The 19137-nt window shown below is 36.6% G+C and overlaps 1 protein-coding gene across 4 annotated transcripts in view; it reads right to left on the bottom strand.

Annotated features, from left to right (window-relative positions):
* Positions 1–19137, bottom strand: part of MOB1B (MOB kinase activator 1B) — a 49185-nt gene continuing 30048 nt past the window's right edge. For 3 of the 4 annotated variants that reach the window (XM_042984407.1, XM_042984406.1, XM_042984404.1), the window contains exons 2-6: positions 17588–17754; positions 13175–13268; positions 7458–7591; positions 4461–4624; positions 1350–1484 (exon numbers count right to left, since the gene is read on the bottom strand). In XM_042984407.1, the coding sequence (XP_042840341.1) occupies positions 1407–1484; positions 4461–4624; positions 7458–7591; positions 13175–13268; positions 17588–17754 (637 nt within the window). In that variant the 3' untranslated portion in view covers positions 1350–1406. Of the gene's footprint in view, positions 147–1349; positions 1485–4460; positions 4625–7457; positions 7592–13174; positions 13269–17587; positions 17755–19137 lie in introns of those variants that run through there. The other variant, XM_042984405.1, reaches the window with a different exon arrangement.

Consider the following 19137-nt stretch of genomic DNA (forward strand, 5'->3'; position numbering starts at 1 on the left):
GGAATAATTCACTAGAAAGCCATGACAAATAAAATGTAAAAGTTAATAACTACTAAATTAGCACTTACATTGTTTGATATCACTGCAAAGAAAAAGATTTCCTTTCACAGTAGAAAAATCAGAAGTCAGAATGCTTCAAATTGGGCCTATCATAAGCAGAGAAGGGTACTGTATCATTTTAAAATGACAGGCAAACACCAGCTCCATTCACTGAATGGAAATGCTGGAGAGTGATCTATTTCCCCCAAACAGTCCTTAAATTCCATGTTTAATGTCTACACCTAAAATTAATAATTTATGTTTAACTTCTCATGGAAGTTGATTCCTAAAAGGAAGTCTCTAAGACTTTGTTTACAAGAAATTGGTTAAAAACTTCATGCCACTCTACTCAAGGATTTTAAGACAAGACTTTCTGAACTTGACTCATCATACAATTCCATCTATAGCTCCCCATATAAACAAACCCTCCCAACCAAACACACACTCTTATCCATCCCCTCCTCTTCAAAGTAGAAGGGAATTCTCTAGACTTATGGCTCATTTGGCAATTGCTAAGAAACCTCACAGTTCAGCATCACCTCTGAAGATGGCAAACCTATATAAAACCTGAATTTTTACACCTAGAGTGCAGTTAACATGTAGAAAGAAGCTAAAATGCAATAGGTATTACACTTCAACATCCTTTAGTTTCAATATCACAGATATCAAGAGATGGAAGAAAGACCTGCTTGTAGAACTTTAAACATTTGTTGAACAGAATTACCATCAATATCAAAAATAATTAATAAATACTAATTTTGTACGTTCTACATGCACACCTTTACAAATTGTGTTTCTTTAATGTAGTAAAAGCTGGAGATCACCAATTTTGGTAAACTATGGCTTTTATCATAGACATTTTAAAACATGCATCAGTAAGTGCCCTGGGTAGTAATCCTAATATTGTTCAAGCCCTGTTCAGTTCTATGTCTGTGCTTTGCACCTCAGAAGTGAGCCTACCAAGGCACTTAAAAACATAAGTCTTTTGGGGACTTCAGAAATTGGCCACAATTTACACAACACAGAACCCCCAACTGTCATCAGTCCAATCAGCAAGCGTTTTCTTTCAGCACACAGTATTATCAAAAATTCTGCAAGTAAGCAAACCAAGTAAAAAAAACAAACAAAAAAAAACCACCATATGCCACTAAGACAAAACTTACCCCCTATCAAATTTACAGAGAATGGTTCTTGGCTTCCTCTAGCAATTGAATATGGTTTCACTTACTCAGAATAAAGAAAAAGAAACCCAAACAAGCCCCCTAAACCTATGACAAAAACGACCGAGATAAAAATAAAACACAACCAAATCCAAATAAACTCCACACACTTCATTTGAGGAACAATTTGCACAGCTCTGCGTCCTTTTATCTGTCCTTTGAGGTGAGTTTTTCAATCAGTTCTTGGAGTGGTGCAAGTTCTCTTCTATCAATAAGGTTGAATTCCTACACACAATAAAGGCAGGAAAAAATAGTAATAATGTATTATTTATATTTCATCCCAAAGCAGATTTCCATTAACATTTGTTGGACATTAGCTTTCAAAGTAAATAAGGGTCTTATCATTTTTTCAAAAAAATGTATTCCTATTCCCCCACTCTGTGTCTTGACTTAGGCAAATCACTTACGCACTTCTGATATTGTACACATCTGTAGTAATACTAGGGTAAATCCCCCTACCTTGTAAAATTACTGTAGGGACTAAATGTGATACTGTGTGCTAACCACTTCATGTAATTCCTGGCATAAAGTGAATACTCAATAAATGAGAGTGCTGCTTCCTGTTAAAAGGGAATAACCATTTAGATATCGTCAAACAAGTGGGGACCAAAAACTCTAGCATCTCAGGCAAATTTCAACATTACATGAACATGAAGAGTAAAAGACTTAAACATCAGCAAGCTATCATGAGATGTAGCATGAGAGTAACATAAGCAACACGGAGTCCACAAATGATAAACAAAATCCTATAACAAACAAATTAGAAAGCCTGGATTTAATTTTTGCTTCTTTATGAATTCCACTCCTGTCGTTGTGAGCTTCAATGTTGAATAGATTTCCCCACAACTATAACACCGTAAGGCTAAATAAATATAGGCTGTCTATACTTCTAATCTCATATTCTGCCATGGTAGGGCATTCTGAGCTCCCAATTTCATTCACTTATTGAGATGATCATGTCAACCATTATAGTAAGTACTGGGGGAAAGAATTAGAAGCATTTAAGAGCAAGCCTACCCCTAAGATTTGTGGGATCTGGACTAAGAACACAAATGGATATATAGCATATGACTATTAAATTTTACATTAAGCTAAAACATTGTTAAATAAAACATGTTCTATCCTCCTACCTTAACAAATATACCTTCAAAGTGACCAGGAAAGCAGATTCGAATTTAGAATTCTCAAGATTGCTCAGGATTCTGCACTGGAAAGGAGTAACATGAAGAGAGCCTATCCCTGACCCTCAGCAAACCTCCCTGATCTTCCAACCCCCAGCTCTACCTGGAACTTTAAGGAGCCTCACTTGCAGGAGTGTGGACACCCTGGCTGGTTTATGTAGGCAATGGTCACACACCTTCACAAACTGCTGCCATCTCGCTACCCCTAAGATCTAGAGGTACACGTATCAGAGATATGATCATCCCTTGAAAGAATGGACCCAAGGAAAAGATCCATGCAGAACTTGGAAATATAACTGGGACCATGTGGAAAGAAAATTGAGATCAGGTACCAGAGCACAAACCAGAGGGATCTGGGAGGTATGTTCTTTGCCCTGTGGGTCCCTTACTCTGTGAGAATACAGCTGGAGAATGACCAGAACAGGATTCTCTAAACAGTGAGGTCTAGGGCAGAGGTCCCTCTTACACCAACAAGGGGTGACTGTATACTAATGGAACTACCTTTAAGAAGGTCACAGTGTCTTGAAATACATTTCAATAAGCTCAGATGTGCTTAATGCTAGGTATCAATATTTGCTAGGAGCTGAGACATAACATTGCATTTTCAGATAAGATCATACAGTAGGATAAAAGTAACCCTTCTGGAGGGAGAATATCCTCTCCTAAATCACTAAAACCTGAACATTAGCAATCCTCTTCTGTCTAAACCAAAGCACAGAAGCAAACTTTGGGATAAGATTTTCTTTTTTTCTATAGGTGTCTGTAGATAGGATACCATGGTAAAGTAATTCCTCTGAGCAACAGTTTTGGCAAGTTATAATCTAAAATGTGTTTATATAGGTGAAATTGAGACATGAAATGTGTGCTTTTAGTGTGGGGGTATGTAGAGAGGGAAAATAGACACATTTTTCTTTAGTAGAGATGGGGTGAGGGGAGGGCATTTGTGAGTATATGCCCACAGATAAACAAAACTAACAGAGATTTAAGACTTGGACTTCTGCCTACCATCTACCCTCTCAACCTCAACCAAAAAGAAGCTCATCAGCTTAACCATTTCCACCTCTTTTTCAGTCCTGCCTATTTGCTGTCTAGTTATTATAGCAGGATGAGAATATCGGACTCCTCTTAGTCTACACCCCTGAGAACTAAAGTGAGAAGGAGGAGGTCAACCAGAGTCAGAGAAAAGACCAATGGACCTCTGGAATAGCAATACTCTTTGGGGCAATTTTTTCCTCTTTTGGATATAATGAACAGTACCTAACTTAAAAATTATTCAGCATGTGATTTTAAAAAGGAGGAGGAAAAAGGTGTTATATACAAAGCCCATTTCCAGGCCAGAATATGCTTAAAAAAAAAAAAAAAAGAAAAGAAAGAAAGGAAAAAAAAAGAAAAAGAAAAAGATCCAAGGTAGACAGGAATTGAGAATTGAGGGTTAAGAGGATCAGGAGGAATGCTAAAATGGTAAAGGGGCCAAGTTCATCTGGAGGCCTGCCAATTAGCCAGGTTCCTAATTCAGCCGCTCCATTATGGCCTGTTAACTGAAGCAATGTCAAGGCAAGACCTCTGAGATCCATTTTAGACTTGCATGCCACCAACCTGGAGATGAGTGGAATTTATAAACAAAAGGCCTTATCATCATGGCAAGTAGAGAAGAGCATAAAGACTAGAGAGATATGGCAAATTTTATCCTAAAGGATACCTTTAGTATGGATGCAGTATTCACCTTTGAATTCTACACATAATGCGTTTTACTGAGCAAAAAAAGCTTCCTGGGGTGCCTGGGTGGCTCAGTTGGTTATCTGTCCAACTTCAGCTCAGGTCATGATCTGACAGTTTGTGAGTTCAAGCCCCAAGTCATGCTCTGTGCTGACAGCTCAGAGCCTGGAGCCTGCTTTGGATTCTGTGTCTCCCTCGCTCTCTGCCCCTCCCCCACTCACACTCTCTCACTCTAAAATAAATAAACATTTAAAAAAAAGGAAGAAAGAAAAGAAAATCAGAACTCGAAAGGTTTCCAACTTACCTGGACAAAAAAAATAAAGTGCTTGAAAGAAGTATTGAGATGTGCTTCCTCCTGAAGTTGGATTACAGGATCGAAATGCTGATGATAAATGTGAGCATAAACCCTAAAGAGGCGTTTGAGTATAGTTTTTGCCACAGACATGAAATTCTTCGGGAATGGGACACCTAATAAATAGATAAACAACCCCCTTATTAACAACAAGAGACAAGAACAAAGCAATATGAGTTTGTCAACAAATGGCAACATAAATTAACAAGACAACCCTTTAAAGAAATATTTGTGAATTACTACTTAATAATACCCACTGTACTTTTCAGAAGTTCTCAACATATCACGAATGAAATTAAACTTTAAAATTTCCATGGAATAAGAACTAGACTTCAGCATCACCCCTTAATGCTTCTTGTGTGCTTACCACTTTACTAAAAGGAAATAAATTTATGCCTAAGATGGTAATGAAGCTAAAACTCACACTTATATCCTCAGATTTCTTAACATCAAGTCTCAATACAAATATGTGCTGAATACAATGTATTAACCATGTTCAGTTTTACTTAAAATGCTTGTTGGGGCGCCTGGGTGGCTCAGTCAGTTAAGTGTCCGGCTTCAGCTCAGGTCATGATCTCACGGTTTGTGAGCTCGAGCCCCACGTCGGGCTCTGTGCTGACAGCTCAGAGCCTAGAGCCTGCTTCAGATTCTGTGTCTCCTCCTCTCTCTGGCCCTCCCCTGATCATGCTCTGTCTCTCTCTCTCAAGAATAATAAATAAACTTAAAAAAATTTTTTAAAAAAATAAATAAAATGCTTGCAACACTTTTTTATATTTTTTCTATGGAAATTATTTCATTACTACTCCAGGTCTACATTTATTTATTTATTTTTAATGTTTGTTTATTTTTGAGACAGACAGAGACAGAGACAGAGAGAGACAGAGAACAAGTCAGGTAGGGACAGAGAGAGAGGGAGACACAGAATCCAAAGCAGGTTTCAGGCTCTGAGCTGTCAGCACAGAGCCTGACATGGGGCTCGAACTCACAAACTACGAGATCATGACCTGAGCCAAAGTTGGATGCTTAAACAACTGAGCCACCCACGTGCATTTATTCTGAAATCAGCTATAGTCCCTCTCAATGAGGCTTATTGTTTTATGAATTAGAGCACTTTTACAGCACTAAACAAATACAAAACTAGGAAAATACAAAATTTCATGTCCTTTGTTACACTGGCAAAATGATCCAGTTTGGCAAAACATAAGGCAAATATTAAAACTCCTGGATTCAGTGTCATCACATTACACTCACTTAAAAATATTATAGGTCACAAGGAAACATAAGACAAACCAAAATGAAGGGACACTATAAAATAGTATGCTTATCCTCTTCGAAAACATCAATGTCACGAAGGACCAAAAAGACTGAAGTACACATAGTCCATATTAAAGAAAGCTACAGAAACATGACAAGTGAATGAAAGCAAATGTCAAAGATTTTCTTTTGCTATAAAGGGTATTATTGGGGAAATGTGAAAAATCTGAAAAAGACCTGTAAGTTAAACAACAGTATTGCATCATTGTTAAATTCCTGACTTTGATAGTTATACTGTGATTTTCTAAGGAAATGCACACTGAAGTACATTTGGATAAAGAGGCATCATACACATAACTTACTCTCAAACAGTTCAGGAAAAACAAAATATGTAGTTAGGGGGAAGAGACAGGGAAAAGAGGGGAGGAGAGGGAGGGTGGGAGGGAGGGAGAGAGAAAGTGCACACACAAATATGGTAAGAAGTTGACAACTAAAAAATCTAGAAGAAGAAAAAAAAATCTGAAGAACGATATACAGGATCCTGTTCTTTGCACAACTGCAAATTTTCTAAAAGTCTGAAATTGAGTCAAAATAAAAAGTTACAAAATATATTATGGGAGATAAAAGATAAGGTGAAGGCACTTAACAAAAATGATTATGATGTATGTAAGGGAGTCCTGAAAAATAGACCTTTTATTACAAAGGCTCCAAGGTAGTTTAAACATTCAATAAATGTGTTTAAAACAATCCATAATAACAGCAACTATTTACATTGTGGTCTCCTCCACCACAAACTCTGAAAGCACAAAATATAGGGGCTCATGGGTGGCTTAGTCGGTTGAGCGTCCAGCTTCCGCTCAGGTCACAATCTCGCAGTTCTGGGGTTTGAGTCCCGCTGTGTGCTGACAGCTCACAGCCTGGAGCCTACTTTGGATTTTGTGTCTTCCTCTCTCTTTACCCTCCCCTACTTGTGTGCCTCCTCCCTCCCTCCCTCCCTCTCTCTCAGAAATAATAAATGAATGAACTTTAATAAATAAATAAAAATATAAAATGTAGTCAAAAAGCTGTCCGTTGATAGAACAAATCCTTAATTTTTTCAGAAAACACAAGTTGTAAGAAGTTTGAGAGGGTAAAATCATATGAACTAGCTGGCTATGAACAATTTCCACTTGAAAGGTCAGCCCTTAAGAGCAAATAAAAAAAAAGCAAATGTCATTCAAGTTGCTAACAGGCCAACCCCTCAAAATCTTCTGGTTTTCTTCTCACCTAGCTTGATTTCATAGTCTGTAAGATTCACACTGTGGTCATAAATTCAAACACCCTCTTTGCTGAAAATACACTGTAAAACTGAATATAAGTTACATAAACTCTTCCCTAAACAAGAAATGGATATGACTATGGCAGATGATATTGGCTGCCTACTCAGTATCCAGTCTCTTTTCTATAACACAGGCCAAATTTTGTTACTATCCAAGATATACGGATATTCTCACTGTTTAAAATTACAGGGAGGTTTAACTTAATGTTCATGATAAACTTGGTTTGGAAAAGATAAGGCACTTAAATGTGTAAGATTAGAAATATTGTGATAGATATGATAGGCTAGTATGGTTCCTGGAAGAGAGCCAGAAAGTTCCAAAAACATATAAAATTATATAAAGCATAATGGATCCCAATTATACAAAACAATCATACCAATTTTTGATGGAAATAATGTCTCATCATCCAACTGGTCCTGAACCCAAGTCATCAGGTAATCAATATACTTTGGCGCAGAGCACTTAATAGGCTTCTTTATGTTTGTTCCATCTGCCCAGTGATACTCATATCTGTATTGGAAAGATAACAGGCACACAGAATAGCAGAGTATACCTATACAAAAAGCATATATTTTTATATTGTTAAATGTATGTATATCATGAATGTATACAGGACATGTTTTAAACAATCTGCTCCTCCAAATAAAGATCTTTTGCATTTGGCATTTAAATTTAGAGTTTTTAAACTGCTACTGACTGGACTATTTTGGATTTAGCATGATCCAAACTAAGCTGATCCATCAATCTCAACTTTTCTAAGTTTTTCTTTATACACAGCATTTGTATTTTAGAATCATACATTGCCATGGTAGAAAACCTAGCTAACTTTCCACGTCTCCACTTCTGTGATAACCATCTTTAATCTTTATGGTTTTTTTTTCTTTGAAAAACATTTCTTATGCAGTACAATTATTTTTACTTGTAGTTTTAAATCTGGGGTTAAGGATAGAGAACGGCAAGGAAGATGCATGAAGAAGAGAATGATTCAGTATTTGAGTACCTTTGGCTGAAAAGCCAAATTTGCCTTTAAAGAAAAATGGCAACTCAAATAAAGATGCCTATAGGATTTGGGTATTAACAGAACACTATCGTTTGGTATAATCAACACTTAATGTACACCGACCATGTGAGAAATACTGTATCAAGGAATACTGTTCTTGACCAAGGGACACTAAAATGAAAGACACTTTCCATACTGTTATGGAAAATAGACTAGTAGAGGAGATAGGCTCATAAATGAGTAAGTAAAGACAGTATGGCAAGACTGGTAATGGAGTTATACACAAACGCATACCCACATGCAACCACAACCTGATTTTTAAGATAAGGAATAAACACACAGCTGCAACTCCAAAGCATAAAAATCTCCAAACTGAACTATCATTTCGTTTTTTTAGTTTCCAAAAGATTACCTGGCTACCATTTAGCTTCTTTCTTTGAATCAGTTTTGTTTTTCTAACCCTGTTCCAATTTAGACTAACAAAATGACAGGTCAGTGAGTCTAACGAAGGAGGTGAAATAAAATATAATGGGAAATACTACATAATATTTTAAATAATAAAAATTATCTTGAGATAGGATAAATAAGGAATCTATTTAATTATAGCTACTTATACCTGAACAATAAACCTAAACACAATACACCTGAATAAATATTCTAACAGCATACCTTACTGCCAACCCTGGGCAACAGGGTAGATTATCAAGTCTACTTTGAAGGTCTTCAAGAGGAGATTCTCCAACTTTTGGCATCCTGTTCCACTGCTTAATCACTTTCATAGTCCAGAGATTCTTCCTAATATGAAACTAAAGTCCCGAGGGACACTTAAGACTATTCTTGTTTGATCCTCTTAGGAGACATAGATCATGAACCACATAATTTTTAGCATCATTACTCTTCACTTAAAGACAGGACTCATCCATGTTTTCTCCCACATGTTAAGAAACCTTAACATTTTTGCCTTTCCTTGCAATCATATTTTTCATTTTATTAGTGATCAGGTGTTCCACATTCATTTTTAAATGCAAAAATAAAAAATGGACACAGTTGACCTAAAAATCATTTTCAATATTCTGAAGTTTTTAAACACACTTATTTTCAATATCCTAAAGCTTTTTGAAAAATAAAACTATATATTGCTTACACTTCTACAGTTTATAACTATGATTCCTCGATCCATTCTTATTCTTTTGTCATGTCTATACTTAAGAATGACTTCATCCTGTAATTCTATTTTGCCCACATTGATTTTTTTATTCCACCTCTGACAGACCATTCTCTTTGAAATTTATTTCCATCATCATGGTATAAACTTATCAACTGCAAACTACAAAATACTCATCATTTCTTGGTTAATAATAATAACTGACAAAATCCTCTGAGCCATCACTCAATACCACTTTACAAGGGGCCAGTACTAAGCTACTAACAAATGCCTCTCCTTGGTACAATCCCAAGCATCTTCTAGTAAAGATGGCAAAGCATGACGACAAATGCATCTTCTCAGCACTAAAAATGGGCATAAGACTCTCAAAAAAAAAAAAAAGGGAAGGGAGGGAGGGATGGCAGGTGGAAAGAAAGGCAGAAGGAGGGGAGGGAAGAAGGATGGATGAATGGAAAGGAGACAAGGAAGATCATTTTTTGTTTTTCCAGTATCTTTACAGAGATCCTGTGCCTGTTACTTTTGAAAAATTAGATACATTCCTCCTAACCAGCTTACTTAGATAAGGTTTCTGCAGGAAAAGTGATCAGACCAGTATTCTAAGTGGTAGTAATTCTCCCTAGTTCACAGGAACAAAGATATTGGTATAATATCAGAAAACCTCACAATAAAATACTGATCAATTTCAGAGGGGGAAATGACAAATTTGAGGTAAAGAAACCTTGCAAACACTCAGATGATAAAGTAATCAGGGTTAATATCACCAGTGATGGGACAGTTGATATTGTGTGTGCCCTCTGATATGATCCACTGAGAAGAAATTTATCATTTCTATGATGTCCTGCCAAGATAGCAAAGCCTAAATGTGGTCACAAGGAAACATCAGACAGACTGTATCAGGGGTCCCCAAGACCACCCCCATGTTTGACGATTTGCTAAGAGGACTTACAGAACTCAGCACACAGTTGTACTCACAGCTATGATCTATTACAGTGAAAGAACACAAACCAAAATCAACAAAAAGAAAAAGCAAATAGGGCAAAGTCCAGAAGAAACCAGGCACAAGTTTCCAAGAGTCTTTTCCCAGTGGACTCACAAGGGCCACACTTAATTCCCCCAAGACTGAGCTATGATAACACACGTTAAATACGATCTACCAGGTAAGCTCATTAGTGACTCACTGTCCAGATTTTTTATTGAGAAATGGTCAAGATGCACCCTCTGCATGGCACATATTAAAATTCTAAACTCCCAGAAGGAAAGCATAAGCTATACTGTTTGTACAGTCTAGGCACAGTGAACCTGTTTTAACAAATAGGGAGGTGAGAACCCTTTCAAAATCCCAGGTTCTCAGATGCTACCCAAGGATCAATTGTGTAAATAGGCCTTTCGAGGGGTAACAGTCAGGCCTGCTATGTTAAGTCTTTTCTGTATAAAGAAAAGAAATACTGGAAAAGACTGAGGAACTGTTCCAAATTGAAGGTACCTGAAAAGATAAGTCAAATAAATGCCATACATATTCCTAGGTAGAATCTTGGACCAGAAAGGGAAAACTGAGCAGTAATGAAATGTGAATAGTGTCTATGGACTGGAGGAAGGGATGTGGAGGGTTTGTATGCTGGTTATACAGAAGACTAACTTTGTTTTTGGAAAATACACAGTTGAATATGAAGGGGTAAAGATGCATTAATGTCTATAACTTGCTCAAAAGGTTCAGAAAAAATTGTTAATGAGTACATATACAGAGTAGGTGATGAAACAAATGCAGTAAAATGTTAATAATTAGGGAATCTGTGTGAAAAAGATATGGAAGGGCCTCTGGGTGGCTCAGTCGGTTAAGCATCCAACTTTGGCTCAGGTCATGATCTCACGGTTCATGAGTTCAATCCCCACGTCGGGCTCTGCTGACAGCTCAGAGCCTGGAGCCTGCTTCAGATTATGTCTCTGTGTCTCTCTGACCCTCCCCCGCGTGTGCACTGTCTCTCTCTCTCTCTCTCTCTCTCAAAAATAAACATTAATAATTAAAAAAAAAAAAAAGATATGGGAGTTCCTTGTGTTCTGGCACCTTTTCTGTACACTTAAAATTATTGAAGTTTCAAGGTTTGAAACAGTCTGAAAATAAGTTCTTTTCAAAAAAAATTACCTTAAGAGATACTTAAATCATATTCTTTTGAACATCTTTGATGATGGCAAACTGTCAGTTTTTCTTTAAAAGATTCGGGGAAATAGCTAAGCTCATTTGAAATTAATTTGAAGAATAAGGGTAGACAACTCCAAGTAATACTCTGCTCAGTATGTGAATTTGGTCAAAAAATACAAGTATGACTATGAAGTACTAAAACTGAATCTCTTGGGTAGTAAGTAATCTGACACTGTAGTTTAAAAGTTACCAAAATTAGGGGTGCCTGGGTGGCTCAGTCAGTTAAGTGTCAGACTCTTGATTTGGGCTCAGGTCATGATCTCAGGGTTGGTGGGATTGAGCCCTGCATAAGGCTCAGCGCTGTTAGCACAAAGTCTGCTTCAGATGCTCTCCCTCTCTGTCTGTTCCTCCCCTGCTTGTGCTCTGTCTCGGTCTCTCTCTCTCCCTCTCAAAAATAAACAAACATGAGAAAAATTTATAAAAATAAATACATAAAATAAAAGTTACCAAAAATATTCTAAAATAAGTGATGAGCAATCTAAGGTCGCTACTTAAAATGATAATACCCTAAGCACTAGTAAGTTTGGGCAATGTTGTTTTGTTTTTGGTGTGAAGCATATACTTCACAAAAAGTCAGCATTAAAAATAAAACTTCTCTCTTTATGTCTCATAAGTACCAATTAATCTTTCTTAAAGTTATAAAATGACACAATGTAGCAATTGAGAGTACAGGCACTAGGGGTGGCTGGGTGGCTCAGCCCATTAAGCGTCTGACTTTGGCTTCAGTCATGATCTCACAGTTCATGAGTTCAAGCCCCACGTCAGGTTCTGTGCTGACAGCCTGGATCCTGCTTCGGATTCTGCACCTCCCCTGCTCATGCTCTGTCCCTCTCTCTATCTCCCAAAAATAAATAAAATGTTAAAAAAAAAAAAATTAAAAAAAAAAAAAAAGAGTACAGGCACTAGACTCAAAGAGACCTGTATTTTAAATCTGGTTCTGCCTGCTTCTAGATAATAGGACCTTGAACATCTTACTTAACCTTTCTCAGACTCCATTTCTTTTCTTACCTCATAGGGTTGTATGAAGTAAAAGATAAAATGCATGAAAGGCTTGACATTTTAGGTAGCACTAAATAAATGGTAGCAGCCATTGTTATCATCAGCCATAGTAGTAATAAAGGCCAGTTTCAAGAATCTATCCATCCAAGCAAACATTTATCAAGTGCTAACCAAGTGGCAAGCACTGTTCTTGCACCAAAAAGTATTTAAACAAAGAAGGAATCTAATAGGTTAAATAAGACATGTATAAACAGTGCAAGAAAGAAATATAATCACAAAGACAAAAAGGTTAAATAGATCAGATCTAGTCTGAAAAAATCAAAAGGTTTAGAAGCAATTGATGTGAGCCTTGCAGATGGGTAGGATTTTTTAAAAATATCGCCAGATGATGAGAGGGAGATGGGAAGAGAAGAAAAATATCCAAGAGAATAATGGAGTAAGCAAGTTTTCAGAGTGTATGCAATGGAAGGAACGGTAAGGCATTGCCAGTAATCTAGTTTGGATAGACCAGAGAAGATTCATAAGCAAACAGAGAAAAGGTTGGAAGGAGGATTATACAGGGAGAGCCAGAAAACTCAGGCTAAGAAATCTGGACTTAATGTATCCGTCATTGGTGAATTGTGCTACATTGGTGAAGGAGATGCTACACAAAGAAATTATATGTTCAGAAGCTTTCTTTCTATCTAAGAACTTTTAAGTAAAAATGAGAAGTGATTATGAACCATGTCTTACTTTGGGCCAGCTGACATCACCGGACAACTTTCCTCTGTACAGAAATCTGTGATTGTTCCATAAAGCATATTAATCTGATTGAAGAAATCCACAGCTGCAAAGCAAATACCAGTTATAAGTAAAAAATTAAATTTTAATTTTACTCAAGCAGAATCCTAGATTTATCAGTGTTCTTTTCTCCACAAAGAACAGGTGAAAAGCATACAAAGAAATCACAACACTTGGTTACACTGAAATTAGGGGTTTCTGTTTGTTAAGTGGCTCCCTTAAGCAGATAAAATATCAAAGCAGAGAGTGGGAGAAATTCTTTGCAACACATATAACCAACAAAAATCTTGTATTCAGAATATATAAAGAACTCCTATGAATCAAAAAGAAAACAACCCAATAGAAAAATGTGAGACAATTTTGAACCCCAGCCGTTAACAAAAGAAGCTTCCAGATGGTCAAAAAGCACATGAAAAGAGAGTGGCGATCATGGAATTGCAAATTTAAATGATAGTGGGATGCCGGTCCATAGCCATCAAAAAAGTTAAAATGTATTTGAAAATGCAAAGAGCTATGAATATCCAACACATTCTTAAGGAAGAACAAGATGAACATCAAAATTTGTAAAGCACAATGGATAAAATAGTGCGGTCTTAGTAGACCAATGGAACAGAATGGGGAACAGAATGGGGAACAGAATGGAGACCAGAATGGAGACGAGAAACAGACAAGAAACAGCAAGCACAGAAGCATGTTAGTTTTAGGTGTACAATATAATGATTCAACAATTCTACACATTAGTCAGTGCTAATCACAATAAGTGTACTCTTAATCTGCTTCACCTATTTCACCCATTCCCCCCCATTTACTTACACAAATATTTCTTCTTTTTTTTAATGTTTATTTATTTTTGGAGGGGAGGGGCAGGGAAAGAGGGAGAACAGAATCCGAAACAGGCTGTCTTCTGAGCTGTCAGCACAGAGCCCCACACAGAGCTTGAACTCACGAACCTGGAGATCATGACCTGAGCCAAAGTCGGACACTTAACCAACTGAACCACCCAGGTGCCCTCACAAAGATATTTCTTAAGAAGAGCACAAAAAGCACTTATCATAAAGGAACAGTTTTCTATGTTTCATTGGACTTATTCCTGGGTTTGCAATATTTTTGATGCTATTTATAATTTTTATATTGACTCTAGTAACAATCTTATTAAATTTACCTATTGGTAATAATAATATTGGTGCAGTAATAATCCTAATATTTCGATTTTTCAACATTCATTCATATTGACTATGAATGAATATGTTTTCCTCCAAGTGATATTAAGAAAGCAATCCCATGTAGGAGCACCTGGGTGGCTTAGTCAGCTAAGCATCTCACTCTTGATTTTGGCTCAAGTCATGATCTCACAGTTGTAAGATCAAGCCCCGTGGTGGGCGCTCCCCACCCCCTCCCCCCACTGCTAAGCATAGAGCCTGCTTGGCATTCTGTCCCTCCCTCACCCTCTGCCTCTCCCTCACTTGCAGTCTCTTTCTCTCTCTCAAAAATAATAATAATAATAATAATAATAATAATAATTAATAATAATAATAAAGTAAAATAAATTAAAAATAGAAATTAATAAAATACTTTTAAAATCCCATTTATAATTGCACCAAAAATAATAAGACATTGAGGAATAAAGCTAACCAAAGAAGTGAAAGATGTGTACTCTGAAAACTATAAAACATTTATGAAAGAAATTGAAGATGACACAAAGAAACAAAAAGACATTTCATGCTCATGTATTAGAAGAACAAATACCGTTAAAATGTCTATACTACCCAAAGCAAACTACAGATTTAATGCCATCTCTATTTAGTACTTTTCACAAAACTAGAACAAATAATCCTAAAATTTGTATGGAACTACAAAAGACCCCAGATAGCCAAAGCAACCTTGAAAAAGAAAAGCAAAGATGGAGGCATCACAATTCCCAACTTCAAATTATATTACAAAGCTGTAGTGATCAAAACAGTATGGTACTGGCACAAGAGAGACACATACATCAATGTGATCAACAGAATAGAGAGCCCAGAAATAAACCCACACTTATATGGTCAATTAATCTATGACAAAGGAGGCAAGAATATACAATGGGGAAAGGACAACCTCTTCAACAAATGGTGCTGGGAAAATAGAACTGGACCACTTTCTTTCATCATACACAAAAGAAACTCAAAATGGATTAAAGACCTAAATGTGAGACCTGAAACCATAAAAATCCTAGAAGAGAGCACAAGCAGTAATGTCACTGGCCATAGCAACATTTTTCTAAATATGTCTCCTGGGGCAAGGGAGATAAAAGCAAAAATAAACTGCAGAGACTACATTAAAAAAAACAGCTTCTACACAGGAAAGGAAACAGCCAACAAAACTAAAAGGCAACCTACAGAATGGGGGAAATATTTGCAAATTACATACCCAATATGGGGTTAGTATCCAAAATACATAAAAAACTACAAACTCAACACACAAAAAACAAATAATCCAATTAAAAAATGGGCAGAAGACATGAACAGACGTTTCTCCAAAGAAGATGTACAGATGGCCAACAGACACATGAAACAATGTTCATCATCACTTACCATCAGGGAAATGCAAATGAAAACTACAATGAGATATCATCTCACATCTGCCAGAATGGCTAAAATTAACAACACAAGAAACAGCAGGTTGGTGAGGACATGGAGAAAAAGGAACCCTCATACACTATTAGTGGGAATGCAAACTGGTTTAGCCGCTGTGGAAGATAGTATGGAGGTTCCTCAAAAAATTCAAAACAAAATTACCACATGATGCAGTAATTCCACTACTAGGTATTTACACAAAGAATACAAAAACACTAATTCAAAAAGATATATGCACCTCTATGTTTATTGCAACATTATTTACAATAGCCAAAATATGGAAGCAACCCAAGTGTCCGTCCATAGATGAGTGGATAAAGAAGATATGGTGTTTGTGTGTGTGTGTGTGTGTGTGTGTGTGTGTGTGTATACACACACACACGTACATATATATATATATATATATATATATATACATGTAGAGAGAGAGAGAGCGAGGGAGAGGGAGAGGGAGAATGGAATATTACTCGGCCATAAAGAAGAATGAAATCTTGCCATCTGCAACAACATGAATGGATGCAGAGAATATAATGCTAAGCTAAATAAGCCAAAGAAAGACAAATACCATATGGTTTCATTCATATGTAGAATTTTTAATTTATTTTTTCTTTTAGTAATCTCTATATGCAACATGGGGCTTGAACTCACAACCCCGAAAAAAAGAGTCACACACTCCACTGACTGAGCCAGCCTGGTGCCCTCCTATGTGGAATTTAAGAAACTAAACAAAAAAGGGAAGACAAAGGGAAAAGGCAAAGGAAAGGGAAAGAAAAAAGAAAAGAGACAAACCAAAAACAGACTCTTAACTGTAGAGAACAAACTAGCAGTTGCCAGAGGGGAGGTGGGGCAGGGAGCAGATGGTGAAAGAGGTGAAGGGGGTTAAAGAGTAGTACACTTATACTGATGAACACTGAGTAATGTATAGAATTGGTGAAAACACGCTATTGTTTACACCTGAAACTAATATAACACTGTAGGTTAACTACACTGGTTTTAAAATTTTTTAAAAGGTCTACTCCAAAAAAAGAGTATCTGATAAACATATTTTACTAATTTCATAAGATCATTATTGAATTTCCTTTTAAAAAAAAGGCATAGATAAGTAACTGAGTGTACTACTGAGAGAGGCAATTTAGCATAGTGATTAAAGTGTAGTCTCTCCTTGTGATGAGCACCGGGTGATGGATGGAAGTGTTGCATTACCATATGGTATACCTGAAACTAATATAACACTATATGTTAACTAGAATTAAAAGAAAAACTTAAAAAAAAAAAATGTAGTCTCTAAAACTCTAAAGCTCTATATTTGAGCCCAGGTTCTATCATTTGATAACTATACAACTTAGGCAAATTACTAATCTTTCTGTCTTACCTTCCTTATCTATATTAAACTGAAATAATAGTACCTACATCATGATGCTATAAAGATGAAATAAAAATAATCCATGTAGAAAGGATAACAGAGGGTAAGACATAGAATTAGTGTTCCATAAACATTAATTGCTGTTATTATTATTTTTTTCCACCGAAGATGGTAAATCTGTGCTTTGTACTACATTATAACAGGAGACAAAAATTTCATAGAACTCCATATTCACAAATAAAATAACACAAAGGCTAAAGTGGATTGAGGTTATCACTATCCTGTGACATTAAGTTGCTAACTAGAACCTAGAACAGACAGCATTCCAACACTAACCTATAATGAGGCTACTAACCTAATTTAGAGCTTACTGAGAAACAGGCTACTTACTGTTCACTGCAACCCATTCATTTAGATCTTCCCCCTCAGGAAGCATGACCGCCATCCGGAGATTACCACTACCAAGTGTGGCTTCTGCGTGCTTTAAGAGCTCATACTGGTGAGAACCCTCTGGAATGTTCTTCTTTGGTTTAAATGTTTTAGAGGAGCGGCTACCACTGTGAATAGAAAAGAAACGAAGAACCTCAATATTTAAGGCACAACTTTCAACAGAGTTGCCTGTACTGTATTACTGAATAAAATAACATTGAGGTGATCTTAATGTCTACAAATAGCCCTAAATTGTACTGGCTACGTTAAATCCCAGTGCAATAATGGTGGTAACTACTATGTTTGATACCCCAAACTCCTACAAATCTTCCCTACATTCATACTGCAACTCCCAAGGAGAAAGATAATTTTTAGCTATAACTAATCCAGTGTTTCACAATAAATTAGATTCAGGATTATTGGTTGTAATCTATAAAAACAAAATAGTACTTCTATAATCATTTTTGGTCATTTTATTCCTTTTCACCCCTATTCTAAGTCCCTCATTTTACTACAAGTAATTTATTTCCTTCATTAAAGATAGTTTTATGTCGATAAAACACAAAAATCCCAGAGTGAGAATGAGAAGCTACATGTTCTGCCCAGTTATAGGAAACATCAGCAATCTTAACCCAGAATTCCACATATGCAGATAAGTAGCTAGACATTAATATGGTTGGCTTCTCAAATTTCTCAGTTCGTGTGGATACATGCACACACACACATTTTTTAAACGGATCGAATGAAACTAGTATTAGAAATGTTTTTAAGAGTTTTTAAGAGATGGATTCTTCTGTTAATACTATCAAATTTTTATCAAACTGTATTATATCCTGGTAATTCCTTCTCAATACTTCCCTTTTCTTCTCTTCATATAGAAAGGAACAGTTAAGAAGGAATTAGAACAAGGAGAGGCTGGGTATGTGCGAACTCTAAAGTTTCATGTTACTAAATTCATACCACCAAAAACATTCAGTGAACATATGAATATGGAAAGGGAATTCCAAGAACAGACAGTTACACTTTGCAAGCTCTCCATAGCTTTTCACTCATTACCTCCTTCTCCCATGCTTAGCCCCATGATCTCTCCTGTTTTCGCCAAGATAAAGGGTAGTTCTCAGTGCTGGTCACACATTATAATTACCTCAGGAGCTTTCAAAAAGTACTGAGGATCCTGAGATAAACTAAGAACCCAGTATCAAATTCAACCCAAATATGGAATTCAAATGACAGGTTTTTTTCATTCTAAGGCAATGGAATTGTTGTTTAAACCGAAGTCTCTGTTCAGATGTTCGATTAGAGTACACTGATGTTCTTCATATTATTGCCCCCTCCCTCTGCCAGGTATCTCTACTCAACAGCCAAGGCAACTCTAAAACCACTGATCAGACATTACTCCTCTGCTTAAAACCACCCAGTGGGTTTCCAGTGCCCCAAAGTAAATCCAAATATCAAATATAAGACAGAGGCCCTGGGGGTGCCCAGGTGGCTTAGTCAGTTGAGTGTCCGAC

This window comes from Panthera tigris, chromosome B1 (genome assembly GCF_018350195.1).
Source record: "Panthera tigris isolate Pti1 chromosome B1, P.tigris_Pti1_mat1.1, whole genome shotgun sequence".
Classification (NCBI taxonomy): Eukaryota; Metazoa; Chordata; class Mammalia; order Carnivora; family Felidae; genus Panthera; species Panthera tigris.